Raw genomic sequence first — 17,280 nt, forward strand, 5'->3', positions numbered from 1 at the left:
CTTCTCTCCTTCAGGCCTGATCAAGGTATTGACCTTGGCCACATTAATATCATAGAGGTTCTTCACAGCCTGTTTGAGCTGGTGCTTATTGGCCTTGATATTCACAATGAACACAAGTGTGTTGCTGTCTTCTATTTTCTTCATGGCTGACTCAATAGTCGGGGGAACTTGATGATGGCATAGTGATCAAGCTTGTTTCTCCTAAGGGTACTCTTTTGAGGATATTTGGGCTGCTTTCAGAGACACAGATTCTTGGCTTGTTGGAACGTAGATGATGTGTGGGACTTCGTTTTTTGTGTGACTGTGGATGCCTTTCAGCTCCACTTTCTTGGCCTTTCAAGCCTTTGCTTTGGCTTCGGCTTTCAGAGGAGCAGGGGCTTCCTTCTTAGCCTTACCGTGCCGTCTTGGTAAAAGGGAAGTTCACACTTTAGAGAAAGTTTGGTTTCCCTCTTCTAGTCAGATACATGTTCTTGGGCACCTGGGTGGCTCAGTCTATTAAGCATCTGCTTTCGGCTCAGGTCACAGAGTCCTGGGATCAAGCCCCACTTCGGGCTCCCTACTCAACAGTGAGTCTGTTTCTCCCTCTCTCTCTGTCCCTCTGTCTTGCTTGTGTGCGCTCCCTCTCTTTCTCTCAAATAAATAAATAATCTTAAAAAAAAAAAATACATGTTCTCAGAATCACTAGTTTAGGATGTGGTATTAGAGCCAAAGACTTCTCATCAAGTATGTTGAAAACAAGTGAAGCAAAGAAAAGTCATCCCTTTTTCATAAATACACTAGAACAGAGAATGTACTGAGATCATTTTTTCATTTAATTAATGTTTCCTCAGCACATAAAATACATATGGTTTGGTATTTTGAGTAATACACATTATATAGAACCTGATTTCTATCTCTAAAACCTTCTAAGCTCTTGAGAGCTGTTCAAAACCACAAAGTAACTAAACCCAGCCAGTAGTAAGCTAAGGTGTTCACGGCGTGAGGAAACTAAGCTTTTGTCACACAGTTTCATTCAACCTAATTAATCAATTAGCATTGGAAAAGACATGTGACACCCCCAAATCTTTTGAATATGTAAAAGAAAAATTGGTTGGGGATACATACATAATGTTCCTATAGCAAGTCCTAAGCAACATATCAATCCAATAGATGAAAGAAATAGCCAGAGGTCTTTACAGCTTAACTTGGACAGAAAAAAGTTCTTTAGGGAACTCTGGGTAATAAAACTCAATGAGGCTATCTCCTATAAGAAGTTTCTTCTCTCATCTAAAACTTAAAAGAAGTCTGAGAGTTCTGTTCATGCCTCATCCCTAAAGCTCTGGGGAAACTTCTTTTCTCTATTAATTAATCAACAAGTATATATGCATATACATATACAAGATTTGGGGCTAGGCAAATTCATAGTAACTAAAGATGCCCTGCTTATCCTTAAATGAATAATATAGTCCTGGAAATAAGATACAAAAATATTAAAGATGAATAACAAAAATACAAGAATGACTATTAGATACCACCATATAATACATCAGGAAGAAGGAAAAAGGAGAAAGGGAGACAAGAGACCAGCAATGGAGCTGTCAGTAACAAAAGAACAGGGTAGGAGGAATAAGGAATAGGAGCAGAAAAGAGGAAAATGTAACTAGTAAAATTCATGTATAACAGAGGACAGAGTAAAATTCACACAGCATCTCAAGGTGGGAGATGAAAAAAAAATTCATATCACAGAAGGATTGAAAGAGGAAGCTCTATGGGTAATTAGAAAATAAACACACAAGAATAAAGCTAGTTATGCTGATGAGAGGCTACATAAGATTGCTAGGTTTCATACAATGGGAACAGTTGTAACAGTAAATGATTATTACTGCCAAATGGAAGTCAGAATAAAGTAGAATTGCTGGATTTTATATGCCAAACAACCATGGGAAGAGACCTGAATAAACCCCTCATAGCTGACTATGTACACTACAGGTATAAAGAAACACACAGTCTCACTCTCACATCACTGTAACTGAGAAAGGGAATGAATGAGGCTTATAAACTTGAGAGAGAGGCAACCAATGAGAAATGTGACAACACTGGCCCTCTCTCTTCTTGAAGCCCCAGTTCTCTCTCAGCTTCTTGTTTCTCCTTTTCTCTGTTCATTCTTGTTTAGCCCCCTGTGTCCCACTTAAAATGCTGATGCCCTTCCAGGATTTACCCCAGGCCCTGTTCTCAATTTACTTAGCATCTCCCTAAGCTTCCTCATCTACATCTACAGTTCCAACCGACCAAAATATTTCTCCAACCCTGAATTCTTTCCCAAGTGCCAGGTCCAAGTTCTTAACTATCTTCTTTTTTTTTTTTTAAATATTTTATTTATTTATTTGACAGAGAGAGATCACAAGTAGTCAGAGAGGCAGGCAGAGAGAGAGAGGAGGAAGCAGGCTCCCTGCCGAGCAGAAAGCCCGATGCGGGACTCGATCCCAGGACCCTGAGATCATGACCTGAGCCGAAGGCAGCGGCTTAACCCACTGAGCCACCCAGGCGCCCCTCTTAACTATCTTCTGTACCTCTCCTCCTACTAGTCCTGTAAGAACCTCAAATACAAGCTATATAACTGATCTTATAGTGTCCTCTATCCTAATGAGGAATACAATACCTACCCAATCACGCAAGACAAGTCTACCTCCTTAACACCTTCTTTCCATCTTTTTCTATCCCTTTTGCTACTGTCTTATTAACCCAGCTGCTCATAATCTCACCCTTATTTACAATCTAGTTTCCTAAATGGTACTATAAGAAGTAATACATTAAAAGCTCAAAGGATTGGAATATATGTACAAGAAAATAATCATCCCTATGTGCTTCTGAGGTGTACTACAAAATTTGTAAAGCAATTTCACTTCCATTTCAAAATTCACAGCAATTTTAATACACTTTCTTGTTTGACTTTTCTGTTCCCAGAAAAGAAGCATATCCTTGTAAGAAAAATACACCTATACAGGTGAAGTAACTGGTACTCAGAGAAGTTTAATGACTTGTACAGTCCTTCAAAATGATATTCTACATTTTCCCCTTTTCTAGAGCAAGAAAAAAATGTCTGAAATTGCAGAGGAAAAAAGGGAAATGACCAGTTGCTGGCTACAGTTGTAAGCCAGAGCTTACAATGTACTACATTTGGGGTAATACGAAAGAAATTCTAATAGTTACTCATTTCTATTAATTAGGGGAACGTAGGACATTTCATTCTATAAAGCAAAAGGATTTTAAGCACAGAAATCCTTATCTTCTATAGCAGGTAACCTGGATATACACACACATATACACATTCTCTCTGTCTCTCTGTCTGACACACACACACACACATACACACACACACACGCATGAGCACACATAACACATTCCTTCAAGGAGCCTTCTGAGAATCGAAGCAAGATTCAAATTATGTTTACTTTCATGCTAAGTATATTGTACTATATCTTAATTCTAACCACTGGGAAAATCTGACCAGGCAGTATATTTACCCACATAAATGAACTTGGAGTTTACTTACATTCATAATTCGCATAATGCAGATCAATTACAAACCCAGGAGAGAACAAAACTGCAGATTTACTTCACCCCACCATACCCCTCACTTGTTCTTATAACTCTGTAATTTTCATAAAGAATACTGTAGGCAGCTGCTGCTGCAAAGCACTTACAACATAAAATCTTGTTCCCAAGAAGGTTGATCACCACGAACTGCTACAGTTGTACTCTTCACATTCTGCACTTTCAGGGTCACATATGTGTTAAATTTATCTTTAAAAAAATGCAAAAAAATGCACAGTGAAGATGTAATACTTAGTGCTCAAATTGTTACTCAATCTCACAAAGTCTTTGGAACTGAGTAACCCAAATTAAAGTATTTTATGATGAAGAAAAAATAAAACTATATATTGTACTATATGGCATCATTCTAAGTATACAGAGCTGTAAAAAATTATTAAACACATTCTATTCTCAAAAGCATAAGCTAAAATAGTTTTTCAAATTTTAGAAATACATATTTGACCCTGGAGACACACATACACACAAATGAAAACAAAGCTTCATGAAATATATGATGTGATACATTGATATTTCCTGTTCTAATTTATTTAAACTATTAAAACATTAATCATAACCAACTGAATTGATTTTATTGCCAATCTTCAGTTTAAAAAAAACAAATTTAATTGATCAAATAGAAAAGATAAGATACATAAATTAACAAAATGAGTAAGTACCATAAGAGAAAGAGAAAAAATGGTAAAGATTGAAGGAGAGGAAAGGATTATCTCTAGCTGTTGAAAGGGACAAAAATTGAGAAAAAAACCTTCATAAAAGAAAGGGATTCCAAGCTTCATCTATTCAGGCTGGCCTAAAACACAACTTACATAAAAAGCAATACTGGGGCACCTGGGTGAATTGGTCCATTGAGCACCTGACTCTTGGTTTCAGCAGGTCCAATCGAGCTCCCCCCTATCCTCATGGGCTCTCCACTCAGCAGGAGTCCGCTTGGGATTCTCTCTCCCTCTCTCTGCCCCTCCCCCACTGTGCACTCTCAAATAATTTTTTTTTAAAAAGGATTTATTTATTCATTTATTTATTTATTTATTTATTTATTTATTTATTTATTTGAGAGAGGGCAGCACAAGTAGAAGGGACAGAGGGAGAGAGAGAATCTCAAGCACACTCCATGCTGATCATGGAGCCTGACACAGGGCTCCACCCCAGGACCCCAAGATCACAACCCCAGCCAAAACCAAGAGTTGATGACAACCAACTCAGCCACCCAGGCACCCCTCAAATAAATAAATCTTTAAAAAAGAAAAAAAAGCAATATTATTATAGAGTTCAGAAAAGGAGATTCTTTAACCTGAGAATATAAATTGAGTACTAACTGCTTAAATATAGCACGTTTTGCATGTCCCCTAATACACTGACATGAACCATGATCAGAGGCACTGAACTAATAGTTCACGTTTCTATGTAAGAAATTAATCTTAACATTATAAAATGAAAAAAGACTATCATTTTTGACTCATCAAATAGGCAAAGATTATTTAAAATGATTACCTAATGTTAGGGGTATGAGTTAATAGGCCCTGACATGCACTTCTAACAGAAGGTCAATCTTCTCTAAAGCATCGTTAGAAATTGTGCAGTCTCTCAAAAAGCAGAATCATGGGGCACCTGGGTGGCTCAGTTAGTTAAGTAGCTGCCTTCAGCTCTGGTCATGATCTCAGGGTCCTGGGATGGAGTCCCAATTCAGGCTCCCTGCTTAGCTCCCTGCTTCTCCCTCTGCCCTTCCCCTCACTTGCTTTCTCCCTCCCCGCCCCCCCATAAATAAATCTTAAAAACAAAACAAAACAAAACAAAACCATGCAGAATCAGACCCAAAAACACAGAGAACAAACTGATGGTTGCCAGATGGGTGGGAAAGGAAAAAATGGAGAGAGATACAGGCTTCCAGTTATGGAATGAATAAGTCACAGAAATAAAAAACACAGCAAAAGGAATATAGTCAAAGGTATTGTGATACTACTATATGGTGACAGACTAGCTATACTTGTGGTAAACACAGCATAATGTATAAACTTACAGAATCATGACATTATACACATAAAAATGTAACATTGTATGTCAACTATACTCATTAAAAAAATTTAGGGGTGGGCGCCTGGGTGGCTCAGTGGGTTAAGCCGCTGCCTTCGGCTCAGGTCATGATCTCAGGGTCCTGGGATCGAGGCCCGCGTCGGGCTCTCTGCTCAGCAGGGAGCCTGCTTCCCTCTCTCTCTCTCTGCCTGCCTCTCTCTCTACTTGTGATCTCTCTCTGTCAAATAAATAAATAAAATCTAAAAAAAAAAAAAAACCTAAAAAAAAAAATTTAGGGGTGCCTGGGTGGCTCAGTTGGTTAAGTGTTCGACTCTGATTTCAGTTCAGGTCACAATCTCAGAGCTGTGACACTAAGCCCCATGTTGGGCTCTGCACTGGTCATAGAGCCTGCTTGAGATTCCCTCTCCCTCTCCTCTGTCTCTCCCCTCTCAAAAAATTTTAAATAATAAAAGTGAGAATAATACAATGCTCTAAGTTCATTGTGATAATTAAATAAGACATTTGTAAAAGTATTTAGGCAATGCCATGATATAGCAAGTGTTCAACAAATCATAGCCATTTTAACTATTAGAACTATTATTAAATCCTTAATGAAATCATTTTTAAAATTACATAGTTTTATACTTAGACATTAGAAGATTACCAGAATTATACTTAAGATATATGAAAATATAAGTCTATCTACATGAGAGAATCCCCATCCATATTCAGTAGCACTGTAATAGACCACTGAGCTATGTTTCCTATCATGATTTTGTACTCTACCCCCCAACATCCAACGACAGCTAGCCAGAGCAGGTTTAGATGCCACCCAAGAGTAGCTAATCCCTGAAGTGGTCAACAAAAACAGAAACCAATCCAATTCCCTCTCAAAAGATCTTAAATAAGGAAAAGAAAGAAATAGAGACACAATTGGTGGTTGGTGCTGAAGCTCAGAGAAGTATGTATACTCCACTGAGCTGCCATTAAGGGCTGTGTACATAACAGGTAAGCACAGAAATCCAGCTAGAAGAGAAAGGAAAATAAAACAGATTCTCTGAAAGAGAGACCTCACTAGTGGAGAGAACAATAGGCTCAGTAACTGTTTTAGTTCCTATTGTACCCAAGGTTTGGTTTTTTTCAGCATTCCATGGGTTCCTAATCATGTTCACTTTTTCCCAGTAATCCGCAGTACCTTCCCTTTTCCCCAGCAATAAATAAAATAACTCTCTGTAACTTGACATTCATAATTAAGAAAATGTATATTAAAACAAGTAAATACTATTTTCACCTTATGATGGGTAAAGATTAAAAAGTTTCATACTGGGCACCTGGGTGGCTCAGTGGGTTAAGCCTCTGCCTTCAGCTCAGGTCATGATCTCAGGGTCTGGGATGGAGCCCCACATCAGGCTCTATGCTTGGTGGGGAGCCTGCTTCCCCCTCTCTCTCTACCTACTTGTGATCTCTCTCTCTGTTAAATACATAAACAAAATATTTTTTAAAAAAAAGTTTCATACTACCTAATGTGGATAAGAATTTGGATAAACACTCATTTTTTTATTGCACTAAATTAGTCAACATAAACTACATCATTAGTTTTTGGTGCAGTGTTCGATGAATCATTAGTTGTATATAACACCCAGCACTCATCAACACTCATATACTTTTCATTTAAGTATAATCTCCCCAAAACTATCAGAAGTGCAATGTGGCAACAGCTACCAAATTTTTTAAAAATGCATACCCTTGTCCCAGCAATTCTCTACTTCTAGACTCCACTGTATAGATACATTAACAAAAGCAGACAATAATAAATGCACAAAAACATGTATTCCTTATAATAGTAAAAAATGGAAGTAACCTAAATATTCATCAATCAAGATCCTAGGGTACAAATTTATAAAAAAAAAATCTGTACACTTAAAAAGAAAGGGGGCGCCTGAGTGGCACAGTGAGTTAAGCCTCTGCCTTCGGTCCAGGTCATGATCTCAGGATCGTGGGATTGAGCCAGCATTGGAGCCCTGCATTGGCATCGGCATCGGGCTCTCTGCTCAGCAGGGAGCCCGTTCCCTCTCTCTCTCTCTGCCTGCCTCTCTGCCTACTGGTGATCTCTGTCAAGTAAATAAATAAACTCTTTAAAAAAAAAAAAAATTTTTTTTTTTAAATAGAAAGAAAGAACCAGAGGGGTGCCTGCCTGGCTCAGTTGGTAGAGCATGAAACTCCTGATCTCGGGGTCATGAGTTCGAACCTCACAATGGGCACAAAGTTAATTTTTTTTTTTTAAGATTTACTCATTTATTTATTTAGACAGAGAAAGCATGCACGCACATACATGCACAGCGGGGAGGAACAGCAGGAGAGGGGGAGAAAAACTCAAGCCACTGCACTGAGCACGGAGCCTGATGTGGGGCCCAGTCCCATGATCCTGAGATCACGACCTGAGCCCACCAAGAGTCAGAAGCTTAACCAACAGTGCCACCCAGATGCATCCAAAGTTAACTCTAAATAATTAAATAAAAATAAAAAAGAAGAACCAGATATATGTATACACACACTAAAAGTGATGTGTTATTGGAATAAAAGCAGACTGAACAAGGTTAATCTATTTGTTTATATGTGCATATACAAAGAAGAAATCTGAGAAGGTATATACAAACCTCTAGAGAGTTACTGGGAAGAAGTAGAATTGAGTTGGCCAAGAGGTAAGGGGACTTTAAATTTTCACTAGATAGGTTTAACATTTTTTTTCATTTTTATTTATTTTTTATAAACATATAATATACATTTTTATCCCCAGGGGTACAGGTCTATGAATCGCCAGGTTTACACACTTCACAGCACTCACCATAGCACATACCCTCCCCAGTGTCCATAACCCACCCCACTTCTCCCAAGCCCCCTTCCCCCCAGCAACCCTCAGTTTGTTTTATGACATTAAGAGTCACTTATGGTTTGTCTCTCTCCCAATCCCATCTTGTTTCATTTATTCTTCTCCTACCCCCTTAACCCCCCATGTTGCGTCTCCACTTCCTCATACCAGGGAGATCATATGATAGTTGTCTTTCTCTGATTGACTTATTTCGCTAAGCATGAAACCCTCTAGTTCCATCCATGTCGTTGCAAATGGCAAGATTTCATTTCTTTTGATGGCTGCATAGTATTCCATTATGTATATATACCACATCTACTTTATCCATTCATCTGTTGATGGACATCTAGGTTCTTTCTGTAGTTTGGCTATTGTAGACACTGCTGCTATAAACATTCAGGTGCACGTGCCCCTTCAGATCACTATGTTTGTATCTTTAGGGTAAATACCCAGTAATGCAATTGCTGGGTCATAGGGTAGTTCTATTTTCAACATTTTGAGGAATCTCCATGCTGTTTTCCAGAGTGGTTGCACCAGCTTACATTCCCACCAACAGTGTAGGAGGGTTCCCCTTTCTCCGCATCCTTGCCAGCGTCTGTCATTTCCTGACTTGTTAATTTTAGCCATTCTGACTGGTGTGAGGTGATATCTCATTGTGGTTTTGATTTGTATTTCCCTGATGCCGAATGATATGGAGCACTTTTTCATGTGTCTGTTGGCCACCTGGATGTCTTCTTTGCAGAAATGTCTGTTCATGTCTTCTGCCCGTGTCTTGATTGGATTACTTGTTCTTTGGGTGTTGAGTTTGCTAGGTTCTTTATAGATTTTGGACACTAGCCCTTTATCTGATATGTCATTTGCAAATATCTTCTCCCATTCTGTCAGTTGTCTTTTGGTTTTGTTAACTGTTTCCTTTGCTGTGCAAAAGCTTTTGATCTTGATAAAATCCCAATAGTTCATTTTTGCCCTTGCTTCCCTTGCCTTTGGCAATGTTCCTAGGAAAATGTTGTTGTGGCTGAGGTAGAAGAGGTTGCTGCCTGTGTTCTCCTCATGGATTTTGATGGATTCCTTTCTCACATTGAGGTCCTTCATCCATTTTGAGTCTATTTTTGGGTGTGGTGTAAGGAAATGGTCCAATTTCATTTTTCTGCATGTGGCCATCCAGTTTTCCCAACACGATTTATTGAAGAGGCTGTCCTTTTTCCATTGGACATTCTTTCCTACTTTGTTGAAGATTAGTTGACCATAGAGTTCAGGGTCTATTTCTGGGCTCTCTATTCTTTTCCATTGATCTATGTGTCTGTTTTTGTGCCAGTACCATGATGACAGCTTTGTAATAGAGCTTGAAGTCCGGAATTGTGATGCCATCAACTTTGGCTTTCTTTTTCAATATTCCTTTGGCTATTCGAGGTCTTTTCTGGTTCCATATAAATTTTAGGATTATTTGTTCCATTTCTTTGAAAAAAATGGATGGTATTTTGATAGGAATTGCATTAAATGTGTAGATTGCTTTAGGTAGCATAGACATTTTCACAATATTTATTCTTCCGATTCAGGAGCATGGAACATTTTTCCATTTCTTTGTGTCTTCCTCGATTTCTTTCATGAGTACTTTATAGTTTCTGAGTATAGGTTCTTAACATCTTTGGTTAGGTTTATTCCTAGGTATCTTATCGGTTTGGGTGCAATTATAAATGGGATTGACGCATTAATTTCTCTTTCTTCTGTCTTGTTGTTGGTGTAGAGAAATGCAACAGATTTCTGTGCATTCATTTTATATCCTGATACTTTACTGAATTCCTGTACAATTTCTAGCAGTTTTGGAGTGGACTCTTTTGGGTTTTCACTTATAGTATCATATCATCTGCGAAGAGTGATAGTTTGACTTCTTCTTTGCTGATCTGGATGCCTTTAATTTCCTTTTGTTGTCTGATTGCGGAGGCTAGGGCTTCTAATTCTATGTTGAATAGCAGTGGTGATAACAGACATCCCTGCCATGTTCCTGACCTTAGTGGAAAAGCTTTCAGTTTTTCTCCATTGAGAATGATATTTGTAGTGGGTTTTTCATAAATGACTTTGATAATATTGAGGTATGTGCCCTCTATCCCTACACTTTGAAGAGTTTTGATCAGGAAGGGATGCTGTACTTTGTCAAATGCTTTTTCAGCATCTATTGGGAGTATCATATGGTTCTTGTTCTTTATTAACGTGTTGTATCACATTGATTGATTTGCAGATGTTGAACCAAGCTTGCAGCCCTGGAATAAATCCCACTTGGTCGTAGTGAATAATCCTTTTAATGTACTGTTGAATCCTACTGGCTAGTATTTTGGTGAGAATTTTTGCATCTGTGTTCATCAAAGATATTGGTCTCTAGTTCTCTTTTTTTGGGGGGGGATCCTTGTCTGGTTTTGGGATCAAGGTGATGCTGGCCTCATAAAATGAGTTTGGAAGTTTTCCTTCCATTTCTATTTTTTGGAACATTTTCAGGAGAATAGGAATTAATTCTTCTTTAAATGTTTGGTAGAATTCCCCCGAGAAGCCATCTGGCCCTGGGCTTTTGTTTGTTTGGAGATTTTTGATGACTGTTTCAATCTCCTTACTGGTTATGGGTCTGTTCAGGCTTTCTATTTCTTCCTGGTTCAGTTGTGGTAGTTTATATGTCTCTAGGAATGCATCCATTTCTTCCAGATTGTCAAATTTGCTGGCGTATTTTTGCTCATAATATGTTCTTATAATTGTTTGCATTTCTTTGGTGTTAGTTGTGATCTCTCCTCTTTCATTCATGATTTTATTTATTTGGGTCCTTTCTCTTTTCTTCTTGATAAGTCTGGCCAGGGGTTTATCAATCTTATTAATTCTTTCAGAGAACCAGCTCTTAGTTTCATTGATTTGTTCTATTGTTTTTTTGGTTTCTATTTCATTGACTTCTGCTCTGATCTTTATGATTTCTCTTCTCCTGCTGGGATTAGGGTTTCTTTCTTGTTCTTTCTCCAGCTCCTTTAGGTGTAGGGTTAGGTTGCGTACCTGAGACCTTTCTTGTTTCTTGAGAAAGGCTTGAACCACTATATATTTTCCTCTCAGGACTGCCTTTGTTGTGTCCCACAGATTTTGAACCATTTTGTTTTCATTATCATTTGTTTCCATGAATTTTTTCAAATCTTCTTTAATTTCCTGGTTGACCCATTCATTCTTTAGAAGGATGATGTTTAGTCTCCATGTATTTGTGTTCTTTTCAAATTTCCTCTTGTGATTGAGTTCTAGCTTCAGAGCATTGTGGTCTGAAAATATGCAGGGAATGATCCCAATCTTTTTTACCGGTTGAGACCTGATTTAGGACCAAGGATGTGATCTATTCTGGAGAATGTTCCATGTGCACTAGAGAAGAATGTGTATTCTGTTGCTTTGGGATGAAATGTTCTGAATATATTTGTGATGTCTATCTGGTCCAGTGTGTCATTTAAGGCCTTTATTTCCTTGTTGATCTTTGGCTTGGATGATCTATTCATTTAAGTGAGGGGAGTGTTAAAGTCCCCCACTATTATTGTATTTTTGTTGATTGTGTTTCTTTGATTTTGTTATTAATTGGTTTATATAGTTGTCTGCTCCCACGTTAAGGGCATAGATATTTAAAATTGTTAGATCTTCTTGTTGAACAGATCCTTTGAGTATCATATAGTGTCCTTCTTCATCTCTTATTATAGTCTTTGGCTTAAAATCTAATTGATCTGATATAAGAATTGCCACTCCTGCTTTCTTCTGATGTCCATTAGCATGGTAAATTGTTTTCCACCCCCTCACTTTAAATCTGGAGGTGTCTTCAGGTTTAAAATGAGTTTCTTGTAGGCAACATATAGATGGGTTTTGTTTTTTTTTATCCATTCTGATACCCTGTGTCTTTTGACTGGGGCATTTAGCCTATTAACATTCAGGGTAACTATTGAGAGATATGAATTTAGTGCCATTGTATTGCCTGTAAGGTGACTGTTACTGTATATTGTCTCTGTTCCTTTCTGATCTAGCACTTGTAGGCTCTCTCTTTGCTTAGAGGACCCCTTTCAATATTTCCTGTAGAGCTGGTTTGGTGTTTGCAAATTCTTTCAGTTTTTGTTTGTCCTGGAAGCTTTTAATCTCTCCTTCTATTTTCAATGATAGCCTAGTTGGATATAGTATTCTTGGCTGCATGCTTTTCTCGTTTAGTGCTCTGAATATATCATGCCAGCTCTTTCTGGCCTGCCAGGTCTCTGTAGGTAAGTCTGCTGCCAATCTAATATTTTTACCATTGTATGTTACAGACTTCTTTTCCCGGGCTGCTTTCAGGATTTTCTCTTTGTCACTAAGACTTCTAAATTTTACTATTAGGTGACGGGGTGTGGACCTATTCTTATTGATTTTGAAGGGGGTACTCTGCACCTCCTGGATTTTGATGCTTCTTCACTTTGCCATATTGGGGAAATTCTCTCCATAATTCTCTCCAATATACCTTCTGTTCCCCTCTCTCTTTCTTCTTCTTCTGGAATCCCAATTATTCTAATATTGTTTTGTCTTATGGTGTCACTTATCTCTCGAATTTGCCCTCATGGTCCAGTAGCTATTTGTCCCTCTTTTGCTCAGCTTCTTTATTCTCTGTCATTTGGTCTTCTATATCACTAATTCTTTCTTTTGCCTCATTTATCCTAGCAGTTAGAGCCTCCATTTTTGATTGCACCTCATTAATAGCTTTTTTGATTTCACCTTGGTTAGATTTTAGTTCTTTTATTTCTCCAGAAAGGGCTTTTATATCTCCCGAGAGGGTTTCTCTAATATCTTCCATGCCTTTTTCGAGCCCGGCTAGAACCTTGAGAATCGTCATTCTGAACTCTAGATATGACATATTATCAATGTCTATATTGATTAGGTCCCTAGCCTTCGGTACTGCCTCTTGTTCTTTTTTTTGTGGTGAATTTTTCCACCTTGTCATTTTGTCCAGATAAGAGTAGATGAAGGAGCAAGTAAAATACTAAAAGGGTGGCAAAGACCCCAGGAAAATATGCTTTAACCAAATCAGAAGAGATCCCAAATCGTGAGGGGAGAGAAAAGGGATAAAAAGAGGTTCAGAAAGAAAAAAGAAAAAAAAAAGAAACAATTAAAAAGAAAACAAATAAAGAAATAGAAAAAAGAAAAAATATATATATTAGATAAACTAGTTAAAAAACATTTTAAAAAGGGTAAAAGTTTTAAAAATTTAGCAAAAGAAGAGAGAAAAAAATTTAAAAAGAAAAAGTATTAATTAACTACAAGACTAAAGAATCATGGGGAGAAAGCCATGAGTTCCATGCTTTGGTTTCTCCTCCTCTGGAATTCTGCTGCTCTCCTTTGTATTGAAACCTCACTATTGGTAGGTGAACTTGGTCCTGGCTGGATTTCCTGTTGATCTTCTGGGGGAGGGGCCTGTTGTAGTGATTCTCAAGTGTCTTTGCCCCAGGCAGAATTGCACCGCCCTTACCAGGAGCTGGGCTGAGTAATCTGCTCGGGTTCGCATTCAAGAACTTTTGTTCCCTGAATGCTTTCCTTAGAGTTCCGGAAGACGGGAATGGAAATGGTGGCCTCCTGGTGGAGCTGAGAGTTCGGGGCCCCACTCCTCAGTGCTCCCTCAGAGAACAGCGCCCATTTACTCCCATCTCCCTGGCCTTTGGCAGCGCTCCGAGCTCACCGAGCCTGCGACCCGTTCAAGGTAACCCCCGAGCTGTGAGCTCACTCCTCGGCTCTGTCTCTGTAGCTGGCTTCCCCGTTCTAATACCTGCAAGTTCTGCGACATTCAGACACCCCTGATCTTTCTGTGACCCTACAGGGCCTGAGGCCACACTGACCCTGCATGAGCTTCACCCCGTTTTAGCCTCTGGAGCAATGTGCCTCAGCGGAACAGACTTTTAAAAGTCCCGATTTTGTGCTCCATTGCTCCGCCGCTTGCAGGGAGCTGGACCCTCCCCACCACAGTCTATCTTCCGGTTGCTTTGGATTCACCTCTCTACCAGTCAAACCTTTCAGAAAGTGGTTGATTTTCTGCTTCTAGAATTCCTGTTATTCTTCTCTTCTATCTCCCGTTGGATTTGTAGGTGTTTGCAATCTTTAGATAAGCTATCTAGCTGATCTCCTGCTACCTGAAGTAGTCTCAGCCTGCTACTTCTCTGCCATCTTCGGTTTCTTTAACGTTTTACAACAGCATTGATTTTTTTTCTAGCTTTGCTGAGGTATAATTGACAACTTAAAATTGTTTTGTTTTGTTTTTATAGATTTTGTGTATTTATTTCACAGAGAAAGACACAGCAAGAGAGGGAACATAAGCAGAGGGAGAGGGAGAAGCAGTCTTCCCACCAAGCAGGGAGCCCAATACAGGGCTTGATTCCAGGACCCTGGGATCCTGACCTGAGCCGAGGCAGGCGCTTAACAACTGAGCCACAGTCGTTGTTGTCAGGTACTCTGACAGCTTAAAATTGTTTATATTTAGGGTGTACAACTTGATCTGAAACACACTATGAAATAACCACCATAATCAGCTAATTAATATAGTAATGTATTCATCACAACTCACATAATTACCATTTTCTTTTCAAGTTTGTATATGTACACAACAAAATCTTGAGATCTAGTCTCTTAGCAAATTTCAAGAATACAGTAATCATTAATTATGAACATGTATGTTAATTCTCCGGAAATTATTCATCTTGCATTACTGAAACTTTGTACCCCTTATCCAACATCTCCCCATATTGATTTAGAATAATTTAATAAATTTTGTGAATTTAATCAGTGAGTTAAATGAAATTAATGACTGTTTAAAAGGCTGATTTTTTTTTTTAAAGATTTATTTTAAATCACAGCAAGCATGAAGGGAAAAGACATAAGAATTAAAGGTTGGCCTTACCTGGTGAGCCCTGGAATTTGGCTCTTTTAACTGTAAGAGAAAAAAAGAGGACACCATGAAGAATTTTTGCAAATTCATTAACTAAACCAACATTTCTTAAGCATCTACTATATAACAGTGGTAGAGTTAGAACTAGATTTGTAAGTCTAAGTCTAAGAGAAAGATTCTGGGACATCTGAGCAAAGCTTGAAGGCAGTGAGTTAAAAGGGCCTTTACAAATCATCCAATCTCTTCCTCAACACAGAAATCTCTTACAGCCTTTGACAACGAGGTAGAGGAAACTAAATTACTCCTATGGCAGGCAACCAGTTTCATGTCACATATCTAAGGTTTAAGTTATATAAGTTTCTCATTTAAAGCCCATCATAAAAACTCCCTCCATTTCATTCATGCCAAAAGACAAGCTCAACAGGCAGATTTAAACAACAGATTTTAAACAATGGGGAGAAGTAATTTCTTTTTTTTTTTTTTAGATTTTATTTATTTATTTGACAGAGGGAGAGAGATCACAAGTAGGCAGAGAGGCAGGCAGAGAGAGAGGAGGAAGCAGGCTCCCTGCGGAGCAGAGAGCCCGACATGGGGCTCGATCCCAGGACCCTGGGATCATGACCCGAGCTGAAGGCAGAGGTTTTAACCCACTGAGCCACCCAGGTTCCCCAGGAGAAGTAATTTCTTGCTGGGAATAAACAAGTTAACAAGAGACGCTCCTATCTAAATGATCACAAGAAGCTATTTACTAAACCTCAGTGCAGGACTGCAAAAGAAAAAAACCCTCACTAGGACTGCAGCATGCCAGCTTCTAGGAAAGGTCAAAGACAACAAACATGCAGGAGAACTGCTAAATTCCAGTAAACATGAAACATTTTCCCATTAATGAAGAGTAGGACAGAGTTTGCAGGGATAGGGGGAGAATAAAAAGAAATCCCAAGACAACTGAAAGCTTCTCCTAAGCTGACATCCAAGCTCTTCCTAACACATCCAAGAGAATGGGTAATCCAGTACCTTCTTATAAGACCCTCACCATTTTTAGGAGATTTCAGGAAATTTTAGCATTAACACTTAATGCTAAAATCTATTTTACTGAATCAAAGTATATCTCCCACTGGATTGTCCCTTGCAGTCTCACACCAATCCCTCTTCCCAATTATTCAATTATTCTTTAATAGTTTCATTTAATCTAAGACTTACTATAAAGCTACAGTAATCAAGATACCATAGCACTGGCAAAAATAGACATAGACCAATGAAATAAAATTGAAATATATTTTTAAAAAATTAAAAATTTAAAAAATTTTTAAAAAACTGAAATATATATAAGATATATAACTATAACACATTATCTTTACTTCATACACATGTAAAACTTGAAATGGATCATGAACAGAACTAAATATGAGCTAAAACTATAAAATATCTAGGAGAAAAAGGAAAATCATAGTGATCTTGGGCTAGGCCAAGATTTCTTAAATTGAATAAAAAATTATGAACTTTAAAAGAAAAATATGGATAAACTAGACTGAGAATTTAAAACATGCATTCCCTCAAGACACTATTAAAAAGGCAAGTCTGGGGCACCTGGGTAGCTCAAGCAGTTAAGCTTCTGAGTCTTGATTTCGGCTCAGGTCACAATCTCAGGGTCATGGGATCAAGCCCTGTGTCCAGCTCCACAGTCATCATGGAGTCTGCTTGGGAGTCTGCTTAGGATTCTTTCTCTCCTTCTCCCCCTCCCCTGGCTCACACACATGCTAAGTAAATGAATAAAACCTTTAAAAAAAAAAAAAGGCAAGTTTAGGAGGAAATATTTGCAAAACATTTTTGGTAAGACTGATAAAGGACTATAAGAAGAAATCTCAAAACTCAATATTAAGAAATCAAGAACCCACATTTAAAACCATAGAAAGGAAGG

At 38.3% G+C, this 17,280-nt stretch overlaps 1 protein-coding gene and 1 non-coding gene across 7 annotated transcripts in view; one reads left to right on the plus strand and one right to left on the minus strand.

The window, feature by feature from the left end:
• Positions 1–17,280, minus strand: part of UNC13B (unc-13 homolog B) — a 250,768-nt gene that overhangs the window by 158,277 nt on the left and 75,211 nt on the right. For 5 of the 6 annotated variants that reach the window (XM_059411408.1, XM_059411409.1, XM_059411410.1 and 2 more), the window contains exons 2-3: positions 15,375–15,404; positions 3,684–3,783 (exon numbers count right to left, since the gene is read on the minus strand). In XM_059411408.1, the coding sequence (XP_059267391.1) occupies positions 3,684–3,783; positions 15,375–15,404 (130 nt within the window). Of the gene's footprint in view, positions 1–3,683; positions 3,784–15,374; positions 15,405–17,280 lie in introns of those variants that run through there. The other variant, XM_059411412.1, reaches the window with a different exon arrangement.
• TRNAR-CCU (transfer RNA arginine (anticodon CCU)) lies at positions 7,790–7,862 on the plus strand. The gene has a single exon. It is a non-coding gene; the product is annotated as a tRNA-Arg (tRNA).

The sequence above is a fragment of the Mustela nigripes genome, chromosome 9, assembly GCF_022355385.1.
Source record: "Mustela nigripes isolate SB6536 chromosome 9, MUSNIG.SB6536, whole genome shotgun sequence".
Classification (NCBI taxonomy): domain Eukaryota; kingdom Metazoa; phylum Chordata; class Mammalia; order Carnivora; family Mustelidae; genus Mustela; species Mustela nigripes.